This window comes from Diplotaxodon limnothrissa, linkage group LG13 (genome assembly GCF_057381915.1).
Source record: "Diplotaxodon limnothrissa isolate DT_005_m linkage group LG13, D_limnothrissa_male_GT1.1, whole genome shotgun sequence".
Taxonomy (NCBI): Eukaryota; Metazoa; Chordata; class Actinopteri; order Cichliformes; family Cichlidae; genus Diplotaxodon; species Diplotaxodon limnothrissa.
Window position 1 is genome coordinate 20408473 of NC_140608.1, and position 13737 is coordinate 20422209.

At 42.3% G+C, this 13737-nt stretch overlaps 3 protein-coding genes across 5 annotated transcripts in view; 2 read left to right on the forward strand and 1 right to left on the reverse strand.

Annotated features, from left to right (window-relative positions):
• sipa1l2a (signal-induced proliferation-associated 1like 2, genome duplicate a) overlaps window positions 1-4717 on the reverse strand; it is an 80945-nt gene extending 76228 nt beyond the window's left edge. For all 3 annotated transcript variants that reach the window (XM_085368841.1, XM_085368840.1, XM_085368839.1), the window contains exon 1: window positions 4609-4717. The gene's annotated coding sequence lies outside the window, so the exon portion shown is untranslated. The remainder of the gene's footprint in view (window positions 1-4608) is intronic.
• Window positions 4718-5385: 668 nt separating this feature from the next.
• map10 (microtubule associated protein 10) lies at window positions 5386-7860 on the forward strand. The gene has a single exon (XM_085369708.1). The coding sequence runs from the start codon at window positions 5386-5388 to the stop codon at window positions 7858-7860; it is 2475 nt and encodes an 824-aa protein (XP_085225834.1).
• Window positions 7861-9182: 1322 nt separating this feature from the next.
• Window positions 9183-12096, forward strand: ntpcr (nucleoside-triphosphatase, cancer-related). The gene is made up of 5 exons (XM_085369466.1): window positions 9183-9251; window positions 9655-9817; window positions 9904-10009; window positions 10648-10863; window positions 11361-12096. The coding sequence occupies exons 1-5, from the start codon at window positions 9218-9220 to the stop codon at window positions 11436-11438; spliced, it is 597 nt and encodes a 198-aa protein (XP_085225592.1). The 5' UTR covers window positions 9183-9217; the 3' UTR covers window positions 11439-12096.
• The last annotated feature ends 1641 nt before the right edge of the window (window positions 12097-13737 follow it).

The following is a 13737-nucleotide window of genomic DNA, read 5'->3' on the forward strand; positions in this document are numbered from 1 at the left end:
AAATCATATGCATCGTTCCTACAGTTGGAATAAGCCTTACTTGCATATCACTGCAGTTGATTGGTCTCTGCCAATCAAATTTGACTGATGATAGGTGGAAGAAGCAACTGTTTACGGGGGCCTTTGACTTTCTATTAGAAGTAGTCAAATGACACATGACAGACACAGGTGAAAAAACTACAACCAATTTGTGATCCAATCAAATTAGACACACATTTAATCAAACAGAGTAAAAGCAACATTCCTAACAAGTAACCGGTTCCACTTCCTGTGTGTGACACATGTGATATACTGAGGTTCCAATAAACAGACGAAGATAGAAAAGTGTACAGAAATGACATCCTGTCTGGACTCTGTCTGCATCATCCTCACCCAGTCATGTCCATTTACTTAAACAGGGCTATTCTTTTCCACTAGGGAGGAGGTATGCACAGGGGCACCAAATCCTCCTTATCTCCCAAAGGGGGCTGGCTGCAACAACAGAGGTCAGCTGTCCCGATTGTGCGGGCCTGTCGGGGGAAACACAGACTGACTTAACCTATGGGTCACTGCCGGTCTTGGCTCCCATCAAGTCAGTGACTAGCCAGGACTTATCCTCTCCATTGCAGACCAGCGACAAAACATTTAGACAAAGCACATAAATAACTTTCACTGGCATTTCTCCAGCCTTTATGGTACAAACACAGTGAGTGTGAGCATAGCTCATTGGGGCAGGAAGAAGCATTCGCCCACATGCTTCTCAGCTGCAAATCTATAATGTACGGGACTTTTTTAATTTTCGTTTTTAAAAAGTCAATGTTAAATATGAGTCTGGTGAAACAACAACCCTCACAACTCTAACAAACCACCATACTGACTGTATGGATAAACCTGTGATTTGAGGTGAGGGAATGGCTAATAAGTATGGCAATGATATTCCTTCTATATTAAATTATTAAGTCTTTTATTTAAACAGGCAGCCTCACCGAGACCAAGAAGCCCCATATTTCACAATTCTGTCTGGCATGTGGACAATTAACAATTTTCTTTCAGACAAAGCATTGTTGTACAGTCTGCTGTCTGTAAACCACTGCCATGTAGTCAACATCACATCTGTCTGTCATGCAAACAGGATACAGCCTGGTTTTGAAAATTATGTGGGGGTCATGTTAAACGGTAAGGTCAACGCTGGTTAAGCTGGTCTTCATGACAAGCAACAGTAATGTGTTAAGCATATAAAATGCAACATGCCATTCCTTAGTCACTGTCTGACTTAGAGCCAAGGAGCTTCAAAACATCGTATAGCATCCTTCACTCCTGCTGACGCTATCAGATGCCAAAGTAAGGTCAACAAAGATTAACAAAGGATACATGTCCCAGACACCAAGGCTATTACCATGTTCCCAGGATACAAACCGCAAGCCATAACGTCTCAATTGCCCATCTTGCATAAGGAGTGGAAATATGGAACTAGGAAGGCCTGTTCTCACAGTGATTTCCTGAGATGAATACTGGCACAAACCACACAAACCAGTGACTAAGCAAGAAAATTAGCACCTTAATACTATTACAATGATTGCACATTAAGAAACCATACTGTGCACAGTGCAGACAAAATTGATGAATAACCCAATAGGAAAATCACCATGCTGATCAGCAGCGAGAACAAGATATCTCAATACTCCTCTGAGAACCATGTGGAAGGTTTATTGTTTACCAGACAAATGAGGGGTACTGATGATAGTTCTGGTGCTTTTACCCGATCATCAGCGATACAAATTTCATAATCCCAAATTAAAAAGGAAGCTTTTGTCTACTCTGGGCACATTATGAACAGTGCTTAGTGAATCACCCACATCCATCACAAACAGACCCCAAGTGGAGCAAAGACTAAATTCACAAAAAACGACAACAACATTATCCTAATGACTTCATCTATGCTGTCCTGACAGCGGTGAGTTGACTTAAATCCTTCCATAAATCCAGACCGCAATCAAAACAAAGGCTGGCAAAAAAGGTGGAGAGAAAGAGTGGCTCTCACAACATGAGCAGGCAGCATGTGATCCCCTGTCTGCTGGTTGGTTGGTTTTGAAGCAACAGGATTTGGTTGGGGAGACCCATTGTGACTCCTAGCTAGCCAGCCAGCCAGTCAGCTGGCACGCACCAGACGAGGTTTCTGATCCTCATCACATGAAAGGGGTGTGGGACTGGTTGGAAATGGTTGCAAGAGAATCCTTCAATGGCGGGAAATGCATCATCATTATTAAAAAAAAAACAAAACCCTGGTTTAAACACAAGACCTTTAGCAGTTTTGTTTCACTTCTGCTGTTTTCCAAATTATGACTTGTCAGCATGCTGGTAGGAAACCACCGTGGGAACAGAAACAACAGAAAGAAAAGAAACATCCCAAGCAAGCAACTGATGTGAGAAGACTGATATCCGCCAACACTGTTAAATAATCAATGTGTTACAGTAACATCTTCACAGACAATTTCTGTGACACAACCCAAGGATAATGGCTGTAATTCTAGTTAGGCGACTCCAGGCCCAGTAGCCCGGAAGACATCCTAAACAGCTCTGCAATGATAACAACTGGATATGGCCCACGGGCATGTCACAGGAAGCCGTTTCTCTGCCAGACCTGACAGGTGCCTTATTGTTCAGCTGCGCACATAACTTTATTTTGAAAGACATATCTATCTGGCTCAATTACCCATTGTCTGGTTAGTCATGCAGAAGGCGCTGTTAGAAATAGATGAGCACATATTTCTTCTTTGGGGCCCTCTCAGCAACCTATTGATGGCAGAACACAACAGATCCCTATTCAAATTAAGATTGAAGGAGTTACCACGGCACTGTCATTATTGTGGCTGCTGAGCAAGTCTTGCTCCAGGAGTGTGCCAATGACAGGGGGTGAGATGGGGTACCCAGGACCCTTAATCTCATCTACATTATCTTTCATCTTTTATCATCTGAAAAAAAAAACCCTACATTTGCTTCTATAACGTAACTTTCAAATGTAAAACTCAGCAGCCAGAAATTAACAAAAGACATTAATCCAACCTAGAAAGGTAGCCTAATAGAAATATGTGCATGATGATAGCGAGAATGAGAAGATAAAAGGGATTAGGGTTCCAATATGTACAAAGAATAATAACAATTGACTATTATGCATAATATTGCTTAATATTCCACACATCATTACAGACATCTTTGCACCCGTTCAGGTTGCTTCCCCAACATGCAGACCTATGACAGCTGCAGTTAAGCCAAGCATTTTTAGTGTTAAAAGGAAAGAAAAAAAAGTTAAACATTAAAGCAGGCCATGAACATACCATCTTAAAACACTTCTCTGCCTACTTAGTTCGGCAAATCCCCTGGAAAACTAATCTTTCCCAGACTCAAAACCCTGTGAAAAATAATGGTGCCTTATTGATTTTAAGCGTTCCGGGAGCAGAGAACTATGTATGCTTGATGTGGTCAGATGTAAGCTGCAAAGACAAAAGGAAACGCATGCAGAGGACTGTAAATTAAGCAATAGAAACTCAGGATTTACACTCCTAGCACCTAGTCGTATCTGTAGCCTTCCATCAGCAGAGAATTGGGCCTATTTATTTTCCTTTATTGGGGATTTAGTTACCGTGGAGGCTCAACTTCCTGCAGGAAGGATACGGTGCTTAAGGACAAACAACACTGGACTTACTTTCCCAGTGGAGTATACAGTGCAGTGTATGTTGAATAGGTCACAGAAGCGGCCAGCAACCAAACAAGATTGTATATGCTGTGTAGAAGCTGGCTGCCAGATATTATTTATGAAGAAACCAAACAACCGGGACTGTTGGAGGGGGGAACTGTCTTTTGTCTGCTCATAATAACAACCTGCTGCAAAGTAAAACCACAAAAAGGACACAAAACACAACAGCAAATTGTTTACATTAAAAAAAAAAAAAACATATCCCACTCAGGTTCTCGGAGGAAAATATTAAATATGGTTGGTGAGAGCATATGGGCTGGTAAGCAAGTGAAGGCTTTATTACACACGGCCAGTTGGACAAAGCTGCCTTTATCGCCCCCCACCGTTTTAATGGAAGCACGCCACTCAAAACAGATTCATTCAAAAATACTCCAGTCCACTGTGCCCCCACGTCCCCCATCACAAACCATCACCACTACCACAAGTAAACGTTATCAAACACACAGTTCCTTCAAAATCACACCGAAATAAGAAGCTTGCACTCTGTCTCCAAGAATGTTAAAATAAAGATGTTTTACGCTGAAACTGCTTTATTTGTAAAGCTTGCAATGTCCTGAGTAAACAAACAGGAATCCAGTTAAACTGACCAGCAGCATAAGTCATAAGGAACAGAGACAAATATAGGTTATATATATACATAAAGTCCACTCCTGAAACATCATAACCTCCACCCCTCGCTCGGACTGCACCACCATCGGTGCTTGAAATCAACTTTATCCTTTGTGTTCACCATTACCATCGACGTGCCAGCTGAGTTTGTACGCCTCTGCCACTCTGCCCGTGTGCAGCGCTCCCCGCTTTTAGTTCCCCAGCTTCACTTTTTTACTTTGTTGCTACCTTCAGAGGTAGAACGAAAAAGGGCGTGCAAGCCTTACCTTCAAATCCGAGCCGGTGTCCTGTCCCGGTTGTTAACGGCGTTAGTTATCCGTAAAAGGTAAAACCAGCTGAAGCTGCCGTAGTCGCTCTCACATCTCCCCCTTTCAGTCTCCGGCAGACTGAAGTAGCACGGACCATAGCGATACCCATCCAGCACCTTTCTGCGTGATGACGACACGCAGCGAGGCTCCGCCCACCGCTACTCCGCTCCCCTGTGATGACCTATACATATAGGTTTGTAGGTTAATATTGAAGGAAGACTACCAGATAAACCCTACCCCCCACACGAACCTAAAGGCGTCTAATGAAACTGTCCTGCAAACTAAGTCTGGTGGCCTTGTTGCTATTTGCCACGAGTCTATTTTAGGGTATAAGTCCAATAAGCCCCACAGTGGCACCATCTGGTGAACTGCAGGAAAGTTACTCCCTCGAACTACCTGAATATCGCTTTTCTTTCCGTGTCTATCGGTTTTTGTGCTTTCTATGCTTCTCGATTTAAACTTGTGAACAAGCGCTCCAAATTTAAGTAATAGCTATTTTATTGAAAAATAAATAAAACGCGCAAAAAAACCACCTCCCCCGAAATTGTCGACTGGCTAATTAATTAAGTCCGTATGTAGAGAAACATCATTTCCCACAAATCTCGCGCTCTGACGTAAAACCCTTGCGACAGCTGTTTCCATGGAAGCCGATGGAAGCTAAAAGCGCTTGTTAGCGGATTATCTGACGTCTTGATAGTTAGCCCTTTGGTTCTCTGTGGCCAAACAGCTTTCGGGATGTCGGGACAACTAAACAGCGATAATCCAGAGACTCTGTTTTCATTGGAGCTTTTAGTGGAATACATTCGAGTAGAGAAAAATTGTAAAATCCTTAACGAGTTGGCTCTGGGAGTCACACTCCTGAACTTTCCGACGCTGCTAATTTATCAGTCACAGCAGCAACACCAGCAGATCAGCGGGAGCAGTAACAACCCCGGGCACAATGAAAAGGAGAAACCTGGAATGTTCGCCTTTAACAGAGGAAAGTGTTGTTTCTTCAAAATGGACTTAAACTCACTGCACGTACAGCTGTCCAACACCCCGCTGTATGGTATGGTGCTGGATGTTACAGAGGAGAGTCCCAAGTTAGTCGGCTCCTGTATGATATCACTGGCTAAAGCGATGGACAGAATCAGGCAGGATGTGACTGAACGGGGGGTTTCTAGTCCCTCCTATCACATAGAAAGGGGGCTTGTTGTCTCTATATGCAACCTCGCGGGGGAGAAAGTCGGAGCAATGTCCCTGAGTTATAAACTGTTATGTCTAGGAGCGAGTCTGCTGCCACACATCACAGAGAGGGAGAGAGTGCCTGGAGGGCAGCAGGCACAAGAACATGTCAAGGAGACAAACAAGTCTACATCGCAGCCTCCTGACTCTGGAAATGTCTGCTCACCAACCCCACAGTGTAGCGGAAAAGCCCAAAGCAAAGGGGAGGTAAATGCAGAAGTTTTGTTAAGTAAAGATAGAAAGGAGGAGGAAGACGATGACGTGTTTGATGGTACTGAACACAGACCACAAGACGAAGCTGAAAATGATTCTGAGGAGGATTTAACTGTATTCTGTCCCCCACATCTTTACTATTCTGCAGAGGAAAAAGGAGTAAATGAACAAGGTGATTACAAATCATGGACTCTGGATTCAGAAGCTCCTGTTTTTGAAGATTCATGTTCAGAGGAAGAAGTGGATGAAAAGGAAGTGGAAAGTCCAAGTTCTCCAGTGATGCATTCAGAAGTGAGACACGATGCGAAAATAAGAAACCAAGAAACAAGCACAATGCCTCCAAATGTCCTCGGGGAAGCCTTACAGCGGATGCCTTTGCTAAACGCTCTGCTTGTTGAACTGTCACAGCTAAACAGCAACCAGCCCTTGACTGTTCACCCCAGTCTCGCTTGGATATACAGGCCTGCTTCTGCAGAGCTTTCAGCTAAAAACACACCACAGAAGGCACAAACCAAATCCCTGAAGAAAACCAAACAGGAAACTTTTCCTCATCTGAGACGCTTTCATTCCTCCAGAAATGTTTCCACACATATAGTTAGACCTGATTCTGTAAAACTAAAGGACAAAAAAGAAAATATGTTGCTTGAGAATAAAAGCTCATGTAAATCACCCAGGAAGAAGCTTGTGTGTGGAACAACTAAAACATTTAATCTAAGGCTGAAGCAGATTTCTCCTCTCAGAGTAAACCGTCGTGAATGTGAGGAGTTAAAACAGAATAAAACACAAGTAAACGAAAAGACTGGGTTAGGTCATAAAACCATTAAGTCTGGAAAAAGGAAGTCAGTAATAAAGAGGAGCTCTGATTTTAATGAAAATATTGAGACGCTGATGCAGAGCATCAGCCGGGATTCTGCGCTACAGGAAACAGTCACACTAAAACAGCATGTGAAAGTCGAGGGTAAACAATGCAGAGGCTCTCCGACAACTTCAGAAAAGGCTCTTCTTTCTGAAACACTCTCGAAATGTATTCACATCCCCAGCGTGGATACTGACAGTGTTCCCCAAAGCAAAGACAAGAGCGAGCATCACAGCGAATCAGATCAATCACAGTCTGAATCTGACAGGGGCGGAGATAAAATTGAATCTTCAAGAAGCTGCAGACGCAGCAGCTCAAAGTCTTCATTTTCAGACTCCAGCTGGGCTGGAAATGAGGAAGCAGACTATGTTGATGACTTTAACAGTCTCGAGCCCAGTGATGCCTACTCTCCTGACCCTTTGAACAGCCCCGAGCCCTCCAGAGCAAAGACTCCAAAGTCTCCAGTTCGCTTTTGGAACTCTGATTCGGAATCCGACAGCGTCCAGAGAAGATCAGCCCCCCTTCCTGTGCCCATCAAAGCCCCCAGCTCTCCAAAGCATACTCTGAGGGGTACACACATCATCCGACCTCGTACCCAAACCTCTGCCCTCAGCTGTTCCTCTGATGAGTGTGACAGAGACAGGTCAGCCTCCCTGCAAAGTAGAAAGCAGATGTCAGCGAGTGGCAGAGTGGAAATGACTTCCTGCACTGAGAGTTTGATGTCATCAAGAGGTCAGACGAGCGCGTTAGCCAACCACAGCATCCCCATTCGAGGATTGTCTGCAGACTCTGTGTCCTCCGTTGAACCCCAGGAGGTAGAGGAACTGGAGGATGAACTGGGATCTCTGGATTTCAGGAAAGAGTATCAGCATATCTCTGAGCTAGTGGCCAGCAAACTCCCTGGGTACACTATGTAAAGGGGAAAAAAGCATATAAATATACCCTATGGTAACATCAAGAATTGTAGTATTGTATGTAGCAAAGAAATCAACTTGTATATTTAATTCCTTTTCATAATGTCTGCAAATGCTCTTGAATAAAGACGTTTTTGGAAATTTTGTAGTCATTTTTTATCTTAATCACTCAGTTAATACTGGAGCTACTAGATAATTGCATTAAGCTTTGGGCCATGAGTCTTTAGATAACATATAAGAGGATGAAAAATCTCTATAAGCGTGCCATTTATGCAAATCATTTAGCATAAAAGCGCCAAATCAGCAGATTTAGTCACAAGCTGAAAATCTCCAAGTCCTGTAGCAACTCCTGATTTCAGGGCATTTCCTTTAAATTCCACCTGCTACTTTCCATTTATCCCCTCATATCATTTGACAAGGAAAACAAAGACTGTATGGAAATAATATTTATATGTATACAGATAAATTATCAGGCATGATACAACCTCATACCACTTTCAATTATGTCTTTTAAATTACTATCTGTTTAAATTTCTTTGTTCATACGTATTTAACTATTATTTTTCTTTGTATGTGTCATCCTATCTAGAAGTTGGTTTATTTCAATATTTTCTTTCTACATTTCATTATGTGTTTCTGTTTTCGTGTTCAGAGGGCAGGCTGTCAAAGTGTGTTGTGAAGTCAAATTTTTAAATATTAATCCATTGTTGTCAGATCCACAATTGAAATGGCTGTCCTAACATATCTGAAGATAATCACAAACACACGAATGCATACTTAAACTAATAACTTTGCAATGGATAAAACTGAAAAATTGGAACGTTATCAATAGGGGAATGAATACAAAGGCAAAGAAATGCAACACAAGTTCAAACAAATAGTAATCTATATCACATTTTAGACTTAAATACACGTTTTACTTAAATTGTGTTTTTGATGGATTTCAAGCAATATTATTTATATAAGATTTGGGCAGTCTTGGCATTTCACAAGGCATCTTGCATAAAAGAGTTATCCAGCTGCACCTTAATAATTCGGAAAATGTTAGTTTTACTCAACCGTATACTTCACTAACTTTTACTTGGAAATGTTGGACTTGTTGATCCACTACTCTATAACTCTATATTAAAGTTGTACAAAACCCAAGTTTTATTTTTAAAAGAAAAATAAGTTGTTTATGGCAAACATTTTCTTTTATAAATGTACCCATTTAACTTGTCTTTTATAGATGATTTGGTTTTTAAAAAAATCATTTAAAAAAATCGTTAAATGTGCCGTCCTAAGTTTTACCTCTTACTGCGCATGCGTCAACTCTGTGTCCGGAAGAGCTGCAGGAACACGTTGGACGGTGGAAACCACAATGTTCAAGCACGTATTTCTGACAGGACCTCCAGGTAACAGTCAGCAGTGAGTGCACCCAGCTGCTGAAGCTAAAGTCGCTGTAAATCTAAAGCGGTCAGTCAGCTGTTTTAAGTCCCAGCGAAGAAAAAGTCAGTCTTAACGTTGATTTGAATGAAGGTTAGCTTATTCCAGTTACTCTTATTCGGGTAACAAACCCAATTAACGTTTCAGCCTTTTTTGTTTAGTTTAGTTTGTGTTTATTATTCTTAGTATTATTATAACGATGGAGTGACGCCATATTTTTGATGATTTACATAAATATATTATGCTACCTAATCGTCTGAGAGCTGTAAGGATTAAATACATTGTTTTACCATAGTAATACTTAAGGCAGGATCCCTCCGCTTGAAACGGTGATATTTCAGTTGTTCGACAGTTTGTCTGTTTTGCCTTCAGGTGTGGGGAAAACCACCCTGGTCCAGAAAGCCTGCGAGGCTTTAGTGTCATCAGGAGTGGGAGCTGAAGGCTTTTACACGGAGGAGGTCAGGGAAGGGGGCCGGAGAGTCGGCTTTGATGTGGTCACCCTGACAGGAGCGAGGGGCCACCTGTCCAGAATCAGGTAGCGGTGTTGTCATGCAGTCTCACTCAAACTGCCTGCTCTCTTTTTCTCACTTTGTTTTGACTCACTTCTTTTTTAACTTGCAGAGACAGTAGAGACAGCCAGCCTCACGGCAGGCGGGAGTACACAGTTGGCCAGTATGTGGTCGACTTGCCTTCATTTGAAAATCTGGCTCTCCCCCTCTTCAGAAATGTAAGTAAGCAGCACATGGGCTTTTTTTAAAGCCACCCTCATCAGTAGATCACAGCAAGCGAAAGACTCCCTTCTCCCCTCCACTTTGATTTTTTTTTCTGAAAACTGATGGAATAATTGTAAGCTTGCAAACACGTAAATTCCACAGTGACATTTTTAGTGTTCGTGGTGCCGTCTGGCTGTCACTGACCGTGATTAATCCGGCATGTAAAGTGAACCTGGAGTGACGCCTACACATGCGCTGTAAAGAAAGATGTCTGTGCCTCGGCAGCGCGTGGTTCACTTTCATCTCACTCTCTCTGTAATCACAGCAGATCTGCAGTGTAGCATCACACAAAACGCTTTCGGTGTCAGTCATACGTGAAATATTAAAACGACGAGCGTCTGCCTGTAAAAGATGTTTCCCTTAACTAACCAAACTAAGCATCCAAAATAGTCTTTAGTGCTTAAATGAATAGATATCTCCTCCGATGGATTGTGCTTGATTTTAAGCAACTAGGAAATTTCTCTTTTCTTTTTTCTGGTGTTTTACAGACCAAAGGATTGGCTGACATTATAATTAAAGATCAATTGGTGACAAAGTAATCGTTAGCTTGAGCCCCACTACTCCATGTAATGTCTGCATCGTTCATCTCCAGATTGGTTCGGCGGATGGAAGCAGCAGCAGCAGGAAGGTGTTTGTCATCGATGAGATTGGGAAAATGGAGCTCTTCAGCCAGTCTTTCATCAGGGCAGTGAGACAGACCTTAGATAGCTCTTCCTGCACCATCCTGGGCACCATCCCCATCCCTAAAGGTAAACCCCTGGGGCTGGTCGAAGAGGTGCGGAACAGGAGGGACGTCAAGGTGTTCACTGTGAGTATAAATAATCCTAGTATGCTTCCCCTGCTATTTTAAAACAGATTTTGATAGCTATAGGATTCTGCTTAGACTGCATCCACTTGGCCTTAGGAAGCAGTCTGTTCACTAACATACAGGGGCCATGCCCTGCATTATCCCTCCTCTACGGCAGGATTAACTCTAAATCATGCGTGACTGATTTAACAACAAAGGGAGGGCTCAAATGTCAAAATAATTCTTCACGGAAGACTCAGTTATGGATTTTGTCATGCAAACTACTCACTGTACTCCCTCTCAGGCTGGGGGAGTTATTGCATGAGGCAGAATGAACTTAAAGACCTACCATTGGTAATTTTACTTGTATTACAACAGGTCAGATTAGGCATTGGACATTATATTCTATATTTATTTCATATTAATCTTTGTATTTAATGCATGGCTGTATATTCTGCTTACACAGGCTATAAACACTTTCTAAATTCTATGTTTACTTGTTTCTTTTTCCCATTTAGGTGTCTAAGGAGAACAGAAATGCTATTCTACAAGACATCTTAGAGACACTGCAGGAATGTTTAAAGTCGAAAGCCTAATATTGAGCTTCGTATGGAGCCACTGAAAAGGAAAAAACCTTGCAGCTCGCGTGTGGCTCTTTGCTGACTACAAGTTTTCTAAGTGTCAGCGCTGGAACAGTTCAAACAGCCAGAGACGATTAAAAGGATCTACCCGCGCTTTGCAACTGGGGTTGCAACCTGAGCTTAGAGGCATCCCTGGCTGCTGGGGGAGTTGGTGTGTCGCATGCATTTATTTATGTTAACAATTAATTTTTTTCCCCCCTTTCTCATACAGCCTCAGACTGGTGTGCATGCTGAATAATTGATTGAGAGATGGAAGACAGCGGGGAAATAGTTCAGTTTCTGGGTGAATACGTCAAAGCCTCAAAAACAGGTCTTTATTGTTTAACTGATTTATAGAGACATCAGAAGGCATTTTTCTTCTGTTAGTATAAAATATCATTTTATTTTCCCCACAAAGTCAGGTGGTGCTGCCGTTTTTAATAAAGGGGCGAACAAAGCCGTGCCCCTGTTGACTCATTTAGCTCTTTGCTATGCGAGCCTCCGTTTGTCTCATCAACCTGAGGCTGTTCTCATTGAAAGTCGATCAATATTTAACGATGCAGCCCATCCTTTCATGGTTTATTCATCGTCTAATGTGAACAGAAAATAATTTAAAAATAAACAGTTTGTTTTTCTCGGGTATTTATTGTTCATTTTCTTTACTGGCAAGTGTTTTCGTGTTCTCCGGCGCAAATAAATATGTTGCACTTTGCGTGGATTCCACACTCGGTCATGCGATATTCATCAATATCAGTGCGTAGTCAGATTAAAGTGAAGGATAAACAGCATCAGTGGATTTAAGGTTTTTGAGATGTTGGCATGCTTTCACAAAAAAGCTTCAAAGTGGTTTATGAAGGCTTGCAAAGGTAAAATGCATATTTTGATTACAAGTAAACAGATATTAAAAGAATTTGGTGAGCTGTGCCAGTGGCTATGAGTGAGGTGAAGTAGCTCAAGTACATTCAAAGTTCCCGAGTTTGCTGATTGTTTGCATCAGCTCGCTGCAAGTGGAATCTCTCCCTCTCTGTGCGTGAGCTCCACAGTCTGGCAGTCGCATAAAGGTTTTTAATAGAAACCCTCTGGCAAAGCTGTTTGTCTCAAAACCAAAGCATCTTTGGGTCGTTTCAAAGTGAAAATACTTTTTTCCCCCCCTTTAAAAAAAAAAATAAATAAAAACAACGCTTGTATAACTGATGTAACCTGTCAGGCTGGCTGCAGAAAGAGCTGCCAGCTGTGATGTGCGCCAGACACGCTGCTGCGCCAGCATCTGTTTTGTGGGCTCCGCTGACGTACGGCTGGATCCGCTGGCACCAGCAGCAGTCGCTGAAACTGCTTCAAAGTCAACATTTCACTGGTCGCATCTTTCAGCAAACATGGCAACATGATGTTGCTGTAGCTGCTGCAGAGTGGACGGTGCGGTTCAGGGCAGGGCAAGGCAAAGCATAGCGTAGCGCCGAGGGAGGCGGCTCTCCTGACTGGAAGGTGATTGTCAGCACCCTGCAGCAAGACAGCAGATGGATTATGTAACAGTAGCCAAGGCCTTGCCAGTTGTACCAAATCAAGGGTGTGTGTGGATGCATTCGATGCGTTATGATGTAATTAGCAACCATGCTGTCCAAACTGTCATGTTGTGGGCATATCATTGACAGAAGTGATTCCCAGCCGGGGGCACTTGCTGGCAGGGAAAGCACAGAAAGACTGTGGGTTACTTTAACAAAGCTCAGCTGTAACACCTGAACACCATGTGCTGAGAGCACAAGAGCATGAATACAGAGCTAAAAATGGATAAGCAGTGCAAACAATGAAGTGAATGCAAGGCACAGTAGTGATAACTCGGTTAAAGCAGCGAATAAATGGTAAAATAGATAGTTTGGTAAGGTTGGTTTTTTAAAATAATGATGGAATGGTTGAAAGAGCTGAAATGGTCAATGGTCAATGGTAACTTTATTGTCCCTGATGGGAAATTGATTCGCAGTATGTCAAAACAAACAACAAACATACAACCAACACATCACGTACACTCATTAAAAAAATACTATAATATAATATAAGCCTGATAAAACAACCTAGATATTCCATCGAAAAATGTGCAATGGCAACAACACTTACAATTTAGTGTTGTTAATTAAGATAATAGCACTTGGTACAAATGACAATTTGTGTCGCTTTGTCTTCACTGCAGTCATTTTATAACGACGACCTGATGGAAGCAGTTGAAAATCGTTAAAGAGAGGATGATCTGAACACAACAGGACAGAAGTTGCCTTCCTCAGCA

Coding starts and splice junctions, on each gene's coding strand:
- ntpcr (XM_085369466.1), top strand. CDS start 9,218: ATGTTCAAGCACGTATTTCTGACAGGACCTCCAG. Junction 9,252..9,654: donor ATTTCTGACAGGACCTCCAG/GTAACAGTCAGC, acceptor TTTTGCCTTCAG/GTGTGGGGAAAACCACCCTG. Junction 10,010..10,647: donor CTCTCCCCCTCTTCAGAAAT/GTAAGTAAGCAG, acceptor GTTCATCTCCAG/ATTGGTTCGGCGGATGGAAG.
- map10 (XM_085369708.1), top strand. CDS start 5,386: ATGTCGGGACAACTAAACAGCGATAATCCAGAGACTCTGTTTTCATTG.